This window comes from Canis lupus, chromosome 24 (genome assembly GCF_003254725.2).
Source record: "Canis lupus dingo isolate Sandy chromosome 24, ASM325472v2, whole genome shotgun sequence".
Classification (NCBI taxonomy): Eukaryota; Metazoa; Chordata; class Mammalia; order Carnivora; family Canidae; genus Canis; species Canis lupus.
This window is the reverse complement of record NC_064266.1, coordinates 36,636,717-36,652,387: the sequence shown is the minus strand read 5'-3', so window position 1 is coordinate 36,652,387 and position 15,671 is coordinate 36,636,717. Positions and strand designations below refer to the sequence as shown.

At 41.5% G+C, this 15,671-nt stretch overlaps 1 protein-coding gene across 4 annotated transcripts in view; it reads left to right on the top strand.

Moving 5' to 3' along the window:
* The window catches only part of UBE2V1 (ubiquitin conjugating enzyme E2 V1), a 31,083-nt gene that overhangs the window by 12,815 nt on the left and 2,597 nt on the right, over positions 1 to 15,671 (top strand). For 2 of the 4 annotated variants that reach the window (XM_025470385.3, XM_049100158.1), the window contains exons 2-3: positions 5,844 to 5,992; positions 15,091 to 15,216. In XM_025470385.3, the coding sequence (XP_025326170.1) occupies positions 5,844 to 5,992; positions 15,091 to 15,216 (275 nt within the window). Of the gene's footprint in view, positions 1 to 5,062; positions 5,145 to 5,843; positions 5,993 to 6,127; positions 6,179 to 15,090; positions 15,217 to 15,671 lie in introns of those variants that run through there. The other 2 variants (XM_035705783.2, XM_025470388.3) reach the window with 2 other exon arrangements.

Genomic DNA, 15,671 nt, shown 5'->3' with positions numbered 1-15,671 from the left:
TTTCTCAATTTTGATTTCTAATTTGACAGGTATCAATATCTATAACCCACATAAGCAAAGGCTCTTTGAAGTCTTCAGTAATTTTTAAGAGAGTATAAAGTAGTCTTGAGACCAGAAAAGCTTGAGAGCTGCTGTTCAAATGGAATGAATGCTTACTGTAATGAATCAATATATAGTACAATTATATTTATATGTATGTTCCAACTCTCGCTTGGAATGTTTTTTGACTACCTAATAGATACTAGCCAATCCAAAGTTTTTGATTTTTTTAAACTTTTATTTATTTATTTAAAGATTTTATTATTTATGAGACACACACACAGAGACAGAGACACAGGCAGAGGGAGAAGCAGGCTCCATGCAGGGAGCGTGACGTGGGATTCGATCCCAGGTCTCCAGGATCACACCCTGGGCTGAAGGCAGCACTAAACTGCTGAGCTAAAGCTAAACCGGGCTGCCCTAAACTTTTTTTTAAAAGTAGGCTCCACACCCATCATGGGACTTGAACACACAGCCCAGATATCAAGACATCAAGAGTTGGATGCTTAACTGACTGAGACACCCAGGCATCCCTTAAACTATTTCTGATGCCTGTTTTAGAACTTGAATCAAATTGAATGATCCTATAATGTCAGTACTGCAGTAACTGCACACTGCTTTGACCTGTGTGGTGCTCTGTGACTATTCCAAATGCTAACCTAAAATAAGTTGAACTGATTATTTCTTTGGTTCAGTTGTGTACATGGGCTTAAATTAAATGTCCAATCCTAGGGCAGCGCCGGTGGCGTAGCGGTTTAGTGCCGCCTGCAGCCTGGGGTGTGATCCTGGAGACCCAGGATCAAGTCCCATGTCAGGCTTCCTGTATGGAGCCTGCTTCTCCTCTGCCTGTGTCTCTGTCTCTATGAATAAATAAAATATATTTTTTTAAAAATGTCTAATCCTAATAGAAAGGTCTGTTGGAAGTATAGGATTAAATAATAGAATATTTTTACCTATTTCACAAGTAGAAATCAAACATCAGAAAAATAAAACTTGGGGGCACCTGGGTGGCTCAGTCTATTAAGCATCTGCCTTTGGCTCAGGTCATGATCCCAGGGTCCTGGGATCAAGTCTCATATTTGGCTCCTGCTCAGCAGGGAGTCTGCTTCTCCCTCTCCCTCTTGCCCTCCCCCTTCTCATGCTCTCTCTCTCTCTCTCTCTCTCTCTCAAATAAATAAAATCTTAAGGAAAAAAACATAACTTGAATTCAGTATTTGTTTGAAACTAGTACAATGAGCCTGTGATCTTTGGATTAAGATTCCCTAATCAGATCTGGTTGTTAATGAAGAGACATTTCTAGCCATAAAGTTTTTGTTAAAAATTTTTAAAAATATTTTATTTATTTATTCACGAGAGACACACAGAGAGAAGCAGAGACACAGGCAGAATCTGCATGGAGCCCGATGTAGGACTCAATCCCAGGACTCCTGGGATCATGCCCCCAGCCAAAGGCAGGACGCTCAACCGCTGAGCCACCCAGCCATCCCATTTTTTTTTTAGACAGGCAGAGGGAGAAGCAGGCTCCATGCAGGGAGCCTGATTTGTTAAAGTGTATAAGAGAAATAGTTGTACTGGAAATAGTTAATCCTGCCTGACTGAAATACCTTACACAAAAAGGCACACATGTGTGAAATAGAGGTCACACACATAGCTTCCATTTAGTAATGAAGGGCTTAGCTATGGGAGCTGTTGTACTTTGCCATTGTTCATTTGTCTTAAACAAGTTTTAATAAAATTTGAAAACATGAACCACTTAAAATTAGTCACTTAGGAAAACCATTAAGTGAGATTCCTACCTCAGAGAATCCTTGATCTGTACTCTAATTAGGGGTCATATAACTGAGGCCCTGAGAAGATAAGGGAGCTTGATGGGTATCTAGGGGAACAGTGTTCCAGGCAGTGGGAACAGCAAATGTGAAAGCCCAAACGATGGCATTGTCTAGAGTATAGTTGGCATAGTTCCTAAATGTGTTTTGTTTGGCAAATAACAAGATCATCGTAAAAGAAATTAGAAAATACAGAAAGGTAGGGGATAGGAATTAAAGAGTGCACTTAAGATAAAAAAATAAAAACAATTAAAAAAATACAGGAAAGGAGTTGGAATCACCCATATACTTAGAGATAACCACTGTCACTGTCGGTCTCTCACCCATTCAACTTCTTTTTTTTTTTTTTTTTTTTTAGATTTTATTTATTTATTCATGAAAGACAGAGAGAGGGGGGTGGATAGAGACATAGGCAGAGGGAGAAGCAGGCTCCCTGCAAGGAGCCCGATGCGGGACTTGATCCCGGATCCTGGGATCATGCCCTGAGCAGAAGGCAGATGCTTAACCGCTGAGCCACTCAAGCATCCCCCCCCATTCAACTTTCTTAAGCTTCTTGAAATATTACCTAGCATCTGTATTAGTTTTCTAGGTCTGATAAAACAACACCACACACTGAGTAGCTTATACAACAGGAATTTATTTGCTCATAGCTCTGGAGGCTAAAAGTCCAAGATCAAGGTGTCAACAGGTTCATTTCTTCTTAGGCCTCTCCCCTTGGCTTGCCAAGGGCTGCCCTTCCTGTGTCTACACAGTCTTTCCTCCATTCACTTGTGCATCCCTATTTCTTTGTGTGTCTAAATTTCCTCCTCTTTTAAGGACACCAAATTGGATTAGGGCTCATCCTAATGGACTCATTTTATTTTTCATTTATGTGTGTTTGTGTTGTTGGTGTTTTGTTTTGTTTTTGTTTTAAGAGAGTCTGTATGCTGGGTAGGGAGGAGGGGGGGAGAGAGAGAATTCTAAGTAGGCTCCCTGCCCAGTGAGGAGCCCATCAGATGGAGATGGGGCTCCATCTGATGACTCTGAGATCATTACCCAAGCCAAAATCAAGAGTTGGATGCTCAACCAACTGAGCCACCCAGGGGCCCCTTTTATTTATATTTTTTAAGAGATGTTATATGTTTTTTAAGTAAATTCCATCTCCAACATGGGGCTTGAACTCAGAACCCCAAGATCAACAGTCAAATGCTCTACCTTCTGAACCAGCTACATGCCCCAATGGACTCATTTTAACCTAATCACCTCTTTGAAGACTTTCATTTCCAAATACTGTCACATTCTGAGATGCTAGCAGTTAGGGCTTTAACTTGCAGGGACACAATTCAGCCTGTTACACCATTTGATATTTATCAGTCTTCCTATCTGTATGATTTTGTGTTCTTTTGGTATTCATTTTTGTGAGAATAGGCTTATACATTAAACAGTGGTAAAAGCAGTAGTTGAACATAGTGATCCCGCTCCCCGCTCTACTGCCCAGAGAAATGAAGATTACTGAAGATTCAGATTTAACTCTCTCTGGACAAAAGGCATTGTATTGTTTGGCTTTTTTTTTTTTTTTTTTTTTTTTTTTGGCTTATAATGTCACAAACATCCTTTAGTTTTGTGTTTGCTAGAAAACACAATCCACTATAGTTGAATAATTCAGGTGACTATTTGGATTGAAAACACCTGGGTGGCTTAGCAGTTGAGCGTCTGCCTTCAACTCAGGGTGTGATCTTGGGGTCCCAGGATCAAGTCCCACATCAGGCTCCCTGCATGGAGCCTGCTTGCTTCTCCCTCTGCCTATGTCTCTGCCTCTCTCTGTGTCTCTCATGAATAAATAAAATATTTTTTTTAAATGCCAATGTTTTCCAAACGAACCATTCAAGTATACATTCCAGTTTATTCTGTTTACTTTCAGGTACTGTGTCGTTTATTTATTTATTTATTTATTTTATTTGTGTCATTTAAAACTACCTTCAAACAGCCAACTCTCTTGCTTACATTTATGTTAAGAAATTTCTTACCATCATTGTACATGGGAAATTTGTACATTACTTGCCTTAAATTATTCTTAAATACATAACTGTAAAATGAGGTGTTCATTTATGTGCCACTAGCAACTCCACCCTTCCACTTGCTTGGACAAAAGCCTAGAAGTCATAGGTAACTACTCTTTTTTCCTACTTCTCAAGCAATCTGACAGCAAATCTTACCAGTTTATACATAACTCCCAAATACCTGGAATTGTGCTGTTTCTCACTACCTTTACTGGTCCAAGCCAGTATTTTCTTTTGCTAAGATTATTGCCGTAGGCCCTAGCTCCCTTCATTTTATTCTGCACACAGCAGTCAGAGGATCCTATTTAAAAAAGCAAGTTAGATCCTGTCACTCCTCTGTTCAGAACTCCAGTGGCTTCTCAGGTCAGTAGTAGTTGGAGTCCTTAACGACCCACTGCTCTTCCATCTCACTGACTCAGTTTTAGCTGAATTAGGATCTTGCTGTTCTTTGACATCCCAGGCAAAGTCTTACCCAAGGGTCTTAGCACTTGCTGTTTCTTCATTGGAAGACCCCCCTGAGCTGTGCATAGGTCATGCTCCTTCATGTGAGGTCTTAGTCATGACATCTGGTCTCAGTAAGGCTTTCTGTGATCACTCCATTTAATGTTGTAGCTCTTCCCCCATTACTCCCTGCTCCAGAACTCCCAACAGCTGTCCTCCTATATATATATAGTTCGTATTTTTGTTTTGTCATTTTATGTTTCCCACTAGAAGGTAAGCTCCATGAGGACAGGCATTTTTGTTTTGTTCACTGCTTATTCCCCATTGCCTAGGAAAGTGCCTGACCTATAGTGGATTCTCGGGTATTTACTCCAGTTGAATGAATAGTAGCGGGAGTCCCACCTTAGAAAACACAAGGTATACTGGGAACACCTCCCAGTCTGGAGTCTCTCCAGTGGGTTTTCCTCCACGGTTACGTGGTAAGTGCTGCTCGCTTCATGGAGTTTGGCCAGTTGGGGGCTCAGCATTGAAGGCAAGAGAGAGCTTGTAACTTGTCTGAATCTGAGGGGTTTTTTCCCCCAGAGGTAATAGTTCAAATGCCAGGGAGGGAGGTGGGAGGAGGGGAGAGGCAGGCAGGATTGGTTGGGAGAGCATCCCTGGGAGAGTTACTTGGTGCCCAAGCACAGGAAGAAAATTGCTCTCCCTGCCCTCCCACAGCCTCGTCCCCTACCTGGCCCCAATGCCTCGGCTCTGTTCTGGAAAACACCCAGAAATGGCTCAAGCCTCAATCTGAACTCAGGTATAGTAGCTTGAACCTATGAGATGTGTTTGTGTGATTCCTTCCGTGAGCTACTTGCCAGGCTTTGGAATTTCAGAAACAAGTAAATCAGGGAACCAGCCACCCTCCTTTGGCTTTTTCATAAGAGAGAAACTGTTTTGAATAGTTGAAAATTTTATCCTTGGTGCCTTCAGTTGACTCTTAGCTGATCAAAAGGACACCATTTTTATTTTATGCAGCCCTGGCGGCTGTTCCTCCTGAGGTAGTTTGAGTGTCATTCCAACAAAATGCACACACACCCTTAACCTCAGAAATGTGTAATAAGAATGAAACAAAAGCAGTAGCCTCTTCTCTCCTGAGGCACTTAATCCTCATGATACCGATTTTGGTGGTTTTCATCTGTTCTGGACCCAAACTGATCAACATTTTGACATGTAAACTCTTGAAATTTATCAAAGCTGCGGGGCCGGGGGGTGGTGGTGGTCCTTCTAGGCTTGGTTCAGTGGTCACATCACCTGAAACAAAACCACGTGCCCCTTCCGTGTGGGTGTGCTGGTCGGTACTAGAAGCTCTGTAAGCAAGTTGGAGGGATGACAACTTTGAGCCATTTTTTGCATGTTAGCATCTTTATTTCCACGTAGTAATAATGAGCAGCTAGATCCAGGCTTACAGGTTCCCCTGGAGTTGCTAGTATCTTGAATTTCTTTCCATTTATTTTAGGAGTAAAAGTCCCTCGCAATTTTCGACTGTTGGAAGAACTGGAAGAAGGCCAGAAAGGAGTAGGAGATGGCACAGTTAGCTGGGGTCTAGAAGATGACGAAGACATGACACTTACAAGATGGACAGGGATGATAATTGGGCCTCCAAGAGTAAGCGTCGAGCTACGGCTATAAATGTCAATGTCTTAAATTCACTGTGCCTCCTTTTAAGAAATATTAGCCTTATCACGGAAAAAGCTCACCAATGGTATATTTTCTGAAATGTGGCTATTCTTTTTTGACCAGTTTCAGTTTATATATTTGAACCTCCTCTGATGCTGTTTAATCCCTCTCATGGTAAGCAAAAACCTGTTTAGACTCATAGTGTGAATTTACATAACATGTAGACAGGGAGGTGTGAGGTCATTACACCCTCACGGCTAGTTTAGAACAGACTCTTGGGCTTATCAAATAACAAGGCCCCAGATACAGTAGCCAGCGTTCCGAAGACAGCATCCAAACAAACTTTGGAACGCCTTCATGGTTGTGGTTTTCATTTACAGTTTCCCAGGTCTGCCACACACTCATGTCCTAATTCATCAGGCCATTCAGCAAAGGCTTATTGCCTGCCTGGTTGGCTCTGGTCTCTTCCAGGCACTATGAGACCCAGAGGCCTTTGCAAAGAAGACAGAGACAACAGGGATGAGAAAATTGACCTCTCTTTTAGAGCTTTGTGATTTGTGAGAGTTCCCAGGCTTTGTAGTACCAGCTAACTTTTTAGTGTACATAGTAAAACCTCCAAGAAATGTCATTGAATTCTCACAAGAACCTGTTGTTAAGAGCTACTATTGTGTTGTCACATCCAATTTTACAGGTGACAAAACAGAGAAGTAAAATTACTTGCCCAAAGTCACATAGCTGATAATTCCCAAAGGGGTTCTGAGTCTAGACCCTGTACTCTTAACCCTATGCTCCATTATCTCCTGTCTGTTTAGATTTTGAGTTTTCATGTGTTCCCATTATAGAATTTTCCAGAGTGTTAAGTAGTAATATGAGGTAGGAGTGAAGAAATAGATTCTCATAATGTGACACTTGTTTCAGACCATGGGAGATTCCGTCTGAATGTAACAGGACCTTTCCTGTGTGTGCTCAAAGATGGTGGCAGCCAGTCATTCTTTTCACTGTGTGCACAGGCTCTGCACCAACTCTGTGGGAAGGAGAAAGACATAGGATGTGGCCCTGGCTGAAACAAGGAAGAGGGTCATGTTCATTAGGTGTTAGGACAATCTACCGTTCATCTTGGACTATCGTAAATACACACAGTGAATGACTGGCTTTGCTATTTAACGTTGCTTCTTGAGTCATCTTTAACCCTGTGGTTTTGTTTTTTGGGTTTAAAAATATATATATTCAATTTACTGTTTTTTACTCATTTCTTTATCTTTTTAAAAAATCTCTGAAAACTAGGATTTATAAATCTATTAAATACTGAAGAAAACCTGATATAGAAAACTCGTTTCTTCATGGAGATCATTTCTTGCTGTTTCTGAAAGCCCACTGTATGGTGATGGCTTCCTTCACTGCATTTCTTCTTTTCCTAAGAATGGTTAGGTTTCTTGAGGGTGAAAACTATTCTTCCCTCCTCCTTGCTCTCCAGAGCACCTGGAAATGACTCGGAATGGGGCAGTTGTTCAATAGATTTGTTCATTAGCGGACTGATTTTCAGGTTCTAACAAATTAAGAATGGACCAGTGTACAACATTGCGAATACACTAAATACCACTGAATTATACACTTAAACAAATGAGCCACCAAATTCCATTGAAAATATTCTGTTCTACCTACAACACCTTAGGTTACCCTGCGTTTCAGTTTAACTCTTTCCACAGGGGGCTTGCTTAGTGAGTGGCTACAGTAGGCAGGATGCTTTCCACACAATCTCTTCATATACACATGACAGTCTTATCAAGATGTAATTCACATATCATAGAATTTGCTTACTGTAGAATACACCTGGAAAGTATACCGCTCCATGATTTTTATTATATTCAGAATTCTGCAGCTGTCACTAATTTCAGAACGTTTTCATTATACCAGAGAAAGACCTCTTTCCCCGTTAGCAGTTGCTCCCAACCTGTTCCCCACCCCTCTCCCTCACTAAGATAATCACTCATTTACTCTGCCCCTGTGGATTCGTCTCCTCTGTGCATTTCATATAAATGGAATCACACAACATGGGGTCTTTTGTGGTAGCTTTTACTAGCATGATGTTCTCAAGGTTCATACATGTTCTAGCACTTAACAGTAATTGAGTAGTTTATTCCTTTTGATAGCTGAATAATAGTCTCTTATGTGGATAGACCATATTTTCTTTATCCTTTAACTGTTTGATAGACATTTGGATTTTTTTCCTTTTTTTTTTTTTTTTTTTTTGCCTATTAGGAATAATGCTGCAGTGAATATCTGTGTGCAGGTTTTTTGTGGACATGTGTCTTCATTTTCTCTTAGGTGTATACCTAGGAGTGGAATCATTTGGATCATATGGTAACTTTATGTTTAACATTTTACATAACCACCAGACTGCTTTACAAAGTGGAAGCCGTTTTGCATTCCCACCAGCAGCTCCTGAGGGTTTCATTTTCTCTTTACCCTCACCAATGTTGTCAGTGATTGTTTTTTTACCCCTATATTTATACTTGCCCAGGCTCCCCAAGATTAAAAGCAGAGTTGTAAAAGGAACTGTCTGCCCTAGGTGCTTCCTGTGACCAGCCTACTAGCATACAAGGTATATGCTAGGCCTCTGGACTATCAACATAATCATTAAAGCATCCAAATAGAGCACTTGAGTAACTTATTTCCCTATTATATTTTTGTGACTATATAACTCAAAAGAAGATCCTCCATCAAAAGTGATCCAGCAATTCTAGGAATTTAGTTAGTTTTTTTTAATTTGTTGCCCAAAGGCCTACATATACAAAATTATGGAATGCAGCATTTTCAATTGTAGTGAAATATTGGAAGCCACCTCGGTGTCTTTCAGTAGACCATGTAGTAGGTACTGTTTAGCTATTGAAAAGGACGAGACATGATTTTTGTGTGCTGAAATGGAATTATTTCCATGATATTTAAGTGAAAAAAGGTACAAAGCCGTATAGAATATGCTGCTACTGGGGTGGTGAGGTGGGGAAGAGGAAAAAGTCGTACATATACCTGTGCCTCTGTGTGTTTATAGTACTTTTGGGGGAACATGAAAGAAGTTGTTGACAGTGGTTGCCTTCTTCAAAAGGGATCTAGCTGGCTAGGATCAGGGTAGAAAGGAGACTTATTTTTTATCATAGACTTTTTTGTACTCTGAGTTGCTTTAATTATGTGTGTTAGCTATTTGAATTTTTTATTTTTTTAAGAAAGCAACTTCTCCAAACCTAAAAGCAGAATTTCTCATGCGAGTGCCCTTTGCAGAATTCTGGCAAATGCCCAACTGTCCACAGCATTAGATGTGGATTATTTCACCTCTAACCACAGAGGTGCTAAGAATAGCTAGGTTACAGAGCAGTTTCTCAGCTTCAGTGCTATTGACATCTTGAGCTGGATCATTCTTTGTTGTGAGGCTGTCCTGTGCATTGTAGGATTAGCAGTACCCCGGGTCTCTGCTCACTAGATGCTAGTAGCACCTCCCTCCCCAAGTTGTGACAACCATTAAGGTCTCCAGATGTTGCCTAAATCCCACTCCCTGTGGGGGTGGGGGATGGGGGTGGGCAGACATTGCCTTGGTTGAGAAACACTGTTTATGTCTTGAGTTGTCCAAGATAATGTTTTTATGTGCGGGCTGGAGCCTGGGTGTGTGTTTATACACGTACTTATCTAAAAATACTGTGTGCGTGCTTGAGAACAAAACATAATTACAGGAATGTGTGAGGTAAAAGGAAAGTAATCCTTCCCCCTTTTCATCATGTTGCCCACAGAATGAGTGTTTCTACTGACTTTTGCTTTGGGTACACACACATAAGTACATATCCTTTTTAATAAAAATGAGACCTTGCTATATATACACAATGGTTTGAAACTTCATTTTTTCACTTAACAGATGGTGGATGTCTTTCCATATCGGTGCATATTGGTTTGTCTTTTTTTTAAAAAAGCTTTATGTAGCATGTGTGATCCATGAATATATCCTCCTAAATATTCTCAGACAATACAGAGTATGTCAAATAAGAAGTTCACTTTGTTCTGCTTAACTCTTTGAGTCAGTCAGGGAAAGAGAAACCATGCCAGGTATTTCAACAGAGAGAATTTAATACAAGGAGTTGATCAAATTAGTGTTGGACTGAAAAGGCAGAGAAGATACACTGTGGGGCTACAGAGATAACAGTGGAGCAAACAGTAACTCTGCCCTGGGGCTTGGAGGACGTGGGAGGCAGAACCGAGCACCCAGAGGAGAGGTCCCAGGAGGCAGCAACAATATCGGGGACACCCAAAGACATTGGAAACTAGAGCAGCTCTCCCAGCCTGGATGGGGGGCACATGCGGGCTGACACGACAGGAACAGAAGGCAAAAGGATAAGTACGTGCCTTCTCCTTTGTAATTTAGATTAGGATTGTGTGGTTAATTGGACAATTTAGTTTTTAGGTTCTAGAATATTCTAAGTGGCACTAGCATTGACTTGGAGAAATGAATGGTTAATGTTGCCTGAAGATAGGTCCAGTAGCTCACTCAGCAGGATATTCTGACTTGTGGAAAGAGGTAGAGGCGCAGTACAGAGGAAAATTTTGTCTTGTCAGTGTCTGGAGGGATGTTGGCAGGTGCCAACTCAAGCTAGCCCATCTTTCTCAGCTCCACTTTTGGATACTGGGGCTGGGACTCTGCAGACTACATTTTTCCTTTGCCAGCTGGCACCCTATTAGCTTCCTCCAGTTGGGGACGCAGGACAGTGCCTGAAAGGCAAGGAGAAAGGACTTTTTCCTTGTTTGCCTGTTCTGTATGCACCACTCTGGTAATGGCCCTTCATCTGGGCACCAGCTACTGGGGCTCCTCCCAGAGCCGGCTGGCTGCACCTCCTCCTCAGAGGTCGAATTCAGCTCTAGAGACCTCTGTCCCGGAGCCTCTAGGTCTGAAAAACCGCGGCTTATTCCCTTTATTCTCCCAGCCTCAAGGGGTACCACCTGCTTTCTGCAGGTTACCTCTGGTTAGCTCAGCTTCCCCTTTTATGTTTTCAGTCCAGTGACACCTGTTTAATAACAATTTCCCTGCGCTAAATTCTCTTAAAATTCTTAGTGCTGCATCTCATTTTCTGGCTTATCCTAACTGCCATATCCCCGCTCTCCAAATTCACTGTAAGCAGTGTTCAGTACATCTCCTTACACACCTCTTCCTATGTGGTTTCCTCCCTGTCCTCCTCCAGAGCCATATAGACCTTCTCACTTTTTGAAGGGCCCACACCTCATTCTCACACAGCACATTGCCCACATTGTACATCACATATAACTTGCAGGTGCCTGTGTAAGATTTCAGTTGAGTACCAGTCATCTGGCTTGACCTGATTGACCTTTTTATATATTGAGATTTTGTGATTTGCTTGTTTTGCAACCAGTGCCTTTCCTTTTGTTCATATCTCCTGCATTTTCAAGATAAACTTATTTCACAATACTTTTAGACTTACAGAAAAGGTGTGAAGATAGTATGGAAAGTTCCAGGTGTACCTGGAAGCAGGGGGAACCCTGCTTCCCATGTCATTAGCATCTAATATTGGAATAGTACATTTGTCACCACCAGTGGCCCCATATTGATGCATTGCTATTAACTAAAGTCCATGTCTTATTCAGATGTTCTTAGTTTTTACCTTGTGTCTATTTTCTGTTCCAGACTCCTATCCAAGATACTACATTATGTTTTGTTGGCTCTTGACAGTTTTGAGGTGTACTGGTCAGGTGTTATGTAGAATGTCCATGTTGGAATTTATCTGCTGTTTTTCATCATGATTAAGCTGGGATTCTCTCATATATGTATTTTAGGCCCAGGGCCTGTGGTGTCTAGTGGATGAAACAACCCATGTGTACATTAGTGTAGTCTCAGCTAGAGGGAGGTGTTTGTCTGCTTCTACAGGCTACATATTCAGCAACTGGGCTGTATGGAAACCTACCTCTTAGCAGTCTTTCCATGTGGTCTTTCCATGTGCTTGTCTGGGCCTCAGCCTTTGAAAAGGCTACAAAGTATCTGATTTTTGGAATATGCCCTATTTGTTCAATCATTCCTTTGCAGGTGGACATTTAGATTGTTTGTAGTTATTTTTGCTATTGCAGACAGTGCTCCACTTTTTTTTTTTTTAATGCTTCACATTTTTGTGCACAAATACAAGTCTGCCTGTAGGAAATTCCTAAAAATAGTCTTGCTGGTTTGAGCATGCCTGTTTCACATTTTGATAGGCACTACCATATTGCCCCATGAAGCTCAGGTCACATCCACAAAGTGGAAAGTGTTTCATGATCAAATAATGAATCTTAACCAGTGTTTCCTCATAGAATGTTCTAGCAGTTCTCCTTCAGGCATAATTCCTTTCATCAATGGAACCTTTTCAGCAGGTCTCTGGAGCACTAGTAAACAAAACAGAAAAAAAAACATAACCCTGTTTTCTACAAAAGTCTTTCTTTGTACTTTTTAATGATCCTTCAGGTGTCTCGATGTTCACTTGACTTGAGGCATTTATTAGTGTGTTCTAGGAAAGTTGCAAGTTGAACATCTATGGTCAGAAATTTAGTATTTCTTTTTGCTTTCTAAGAAAGTAATCATAGAATGCACATTTTTAGATTAGACTTTATAGTGTCAAGAGTAATAAGATTTAACACATGTAATAAACAGAATCCTGTTACCAGGCTGCTCACCTTCTTAACCATTTGATGCTGTTGTTAATAGGTAGAACGATTAGTGAAATCTTGTCAAGACTGATAAGCCACAAAACATACTAGCAGGTGAATAAATTGGTGCATCAGAACCTCCAAAATATGATATCAAATATTTTTTTAACTTATTTCGATATTTACCACAAGCGCATGCCTCCAGGGACTACTTTATGTAAGGAATTCTGTCTGAATTGTGTGACAAAACCATTGAGGATGAGCAGGCCAGACGTCCAGAGATGAACTTGGGATCCATGCAGTCAGCAGGTACTGTTCAGTGCATAGTTGCCAATGGAGATGGTGCTAGCCCCTGAGGATAGACCTTTTATCATATTTTCCACAAACCTCTGTTTGCTTCCCTTTTGTTGTATTGACTGAGTTAATTTTTGTCTTCCAAGGGAGCACCTTAGTTGCAACAAGCTCTTCATTTTATAAACTTGTAAAGAGCAATATTCAAGTCAAGAAACACTTGAGTACCAGTTCTGTGGAGGCCCCTGCCCTCCTTCATAGTTTATCCAGTCTGGCATGAGATGGGGAGTCAGGAGGACTTCTGCAAGGATGGTACCCTTGAGCCAAAGAGCTACAGGATGGACACAGAACAGCAAGTGGTGCCAGGACCCCAAGGGAGTCATAGTTTGGGGCTAGATGGAGAGGAAGAAGAATAAAAAGAGAGGAGGGCAGGGGTACACAGGGTCCCATCTGGGAATATGGTCTTCCTTTTTGGGTCACTCATAGCCATTAGAGGGTCAGGGCTGGTTCTTGATTTTGAAAGATCAGTCAGGCTGCTGTGTGGAGAACAGATTGTAGGAGGAGCAAGAGAAAACAGAGGCCTGGGGTGATTGAGACAAGGGGCCTGGTAAAGGGAAGTGGGTGGGTGTGGGATTACTCTTGGAGATGGAAGCTGAGATCTCCTTTTGATTGGAAGATAGTGGGTAAGAGAAAAGGGAATTGTGGCTGGCTGCCAGGTTTTGTTTTAACCAACTGCTAGATGGTGGTGCCATTTATAAGGGAAGAAGAGAGGAAGAGCAGGTTGAGGGTGGGTGGAAATACAGAATTGAGTTTAAGTTTGTCACAGTTTGGAGTCCCTGTTAAGTAGATGTGAAAGGTCTTTATGGGTACATTATGAATGTCTTCTGAATCTTAAAATATGTTCCAGTTTTTTTCTTAGGGATAGACCATTATTTAGACATAATCTTTTCAAGGATCTTCTGGAATTTAGTCCCCCCCCCCGTCCCCCCCCCCCCCCCCCCCAGACAGCTAGATGTCGCTGTTTACACAGGAGTCATTATTTGGGCAGGAATTCCTGAGGAAGGCAGGAGCACTGGTGTCTGAGAAGGGGTCCCATTGGAGGGTGGGTGGCCTCTGCCTTCAAGGGGACCAGTCTAATGAGGAGATGTCCCCCTTAAGGGTGGCCTTTAGATGTTTAAATGAGGACATCACCACTTCATATAAGACAGAAAGCTGTGGACTAACTTATCCCGTATGATGACTGAGCCAGGTGACATTTGAGCAGATGATGTTTGAACTGGGTCTTCTTTTTTTTTTGAATTGGGTCTTAATGGGTGTATGGTAGATGGTAGATAGTTCAGGTTGGGGCAGGGCCCTCTAGGCAGATGGAAGCTAAGACAGCACATTTTGCTGCTCGTCAAGTGGAAGTTACAGTGAAAAGTTCATTGCCATGGGCGACTGGCATGACTGTGTTTTTCTACAGAGCCACGGTTGGTGTTTGAAGGACAGTCTTTTCTCCCTGTAGGCCTGGCATCCTCGGCTCCCCACCTCACCCACTAAATACCTGTAGTCTCTCAGATTGATGAAAAGTTTGCAGGGAGAGATGATGTTGCCCACCACCCCAAAGTGATGAGGAAATGGGAAAACAGTTCTTGTATCCGCACCCACACCCACTAACTTTTGTTTAATTTTGAAGTTCTCAAAGTTCTCAAAGCACCTTTTCAGTGCTTTGCACATGGTGGTATTTACTGCATTGGCTGATGACCCTGCTGTGAGTAGACCTTTAATGTGGCTTTCCAGAGTAAAGAATGCCTATTACACACCATTGCCCAGAGCACAGGACAGGTCTGCAAAGTAGAGAAATTAATATAAAAACAAGTCCATCTGATTGGATTTAAATAACACTAACTTGAAACTTCAGTGATACTATTTTAAATTTTCTGCCTTTTTATTCCCCCAAGACCAGAATTGATATACACTAGTGTGGGGACAAGTTACTACTAATTTAACAAATAACAAGTAGACTATGTATAAATATAGGAAGTAGATACACCAGTTCTGCAGGCAGGAATAAATGGGGTTTCAAAAGATCTGCCTTTTTGAGTTCATGGTGTGTAATTGCCTGACATCTCTGTACCTTTTTTTTCCAGACAATTTATGAAAACCGAATATACAGCCTTAAAATAGAATGTGGACCTAAATACCCAGAAGCACCCCCCTTTGTAAGATTTGTAACAAAAATTAATATGAATGGAGTTAATAGTTCTAATGGAGTGGTAAGTTGTTTTTCCTGCCCATATTGTTCCTTTGGGTTGAGAGATGCTTTTTGTACTCAAACACCAGGAGCACTGTGGCCCTAATTCTATATTGGTGATTTGATAATCTTGATGATCTTGGTGATTTGATGATGAAATATATTGCAGTATGAACATATGCAGACTTGGTGTAAGGGCCTATTCCTCAGCTGTGTTTAAATCATCATTCGTGTGACACTTACTCTGGGCCAACACTGTGCTGCTTGCTTTGAGATAGGAGCTCATTCTGTCTTCATGATACACCCTCATGAGGTAAAGATGAGGAGCCTGAGGCTTGGAGCTGCAAAGTCCTATCCGGGGTCATAATTGTACTTCCTGAGCCTTATTTACAGGACATGCTATTTTTTTCCCCTTTAATGGCTTGCTTTTTCACATTCATTTTTACTACCATAAATGGAAAACCAGCCTCTCTTGTC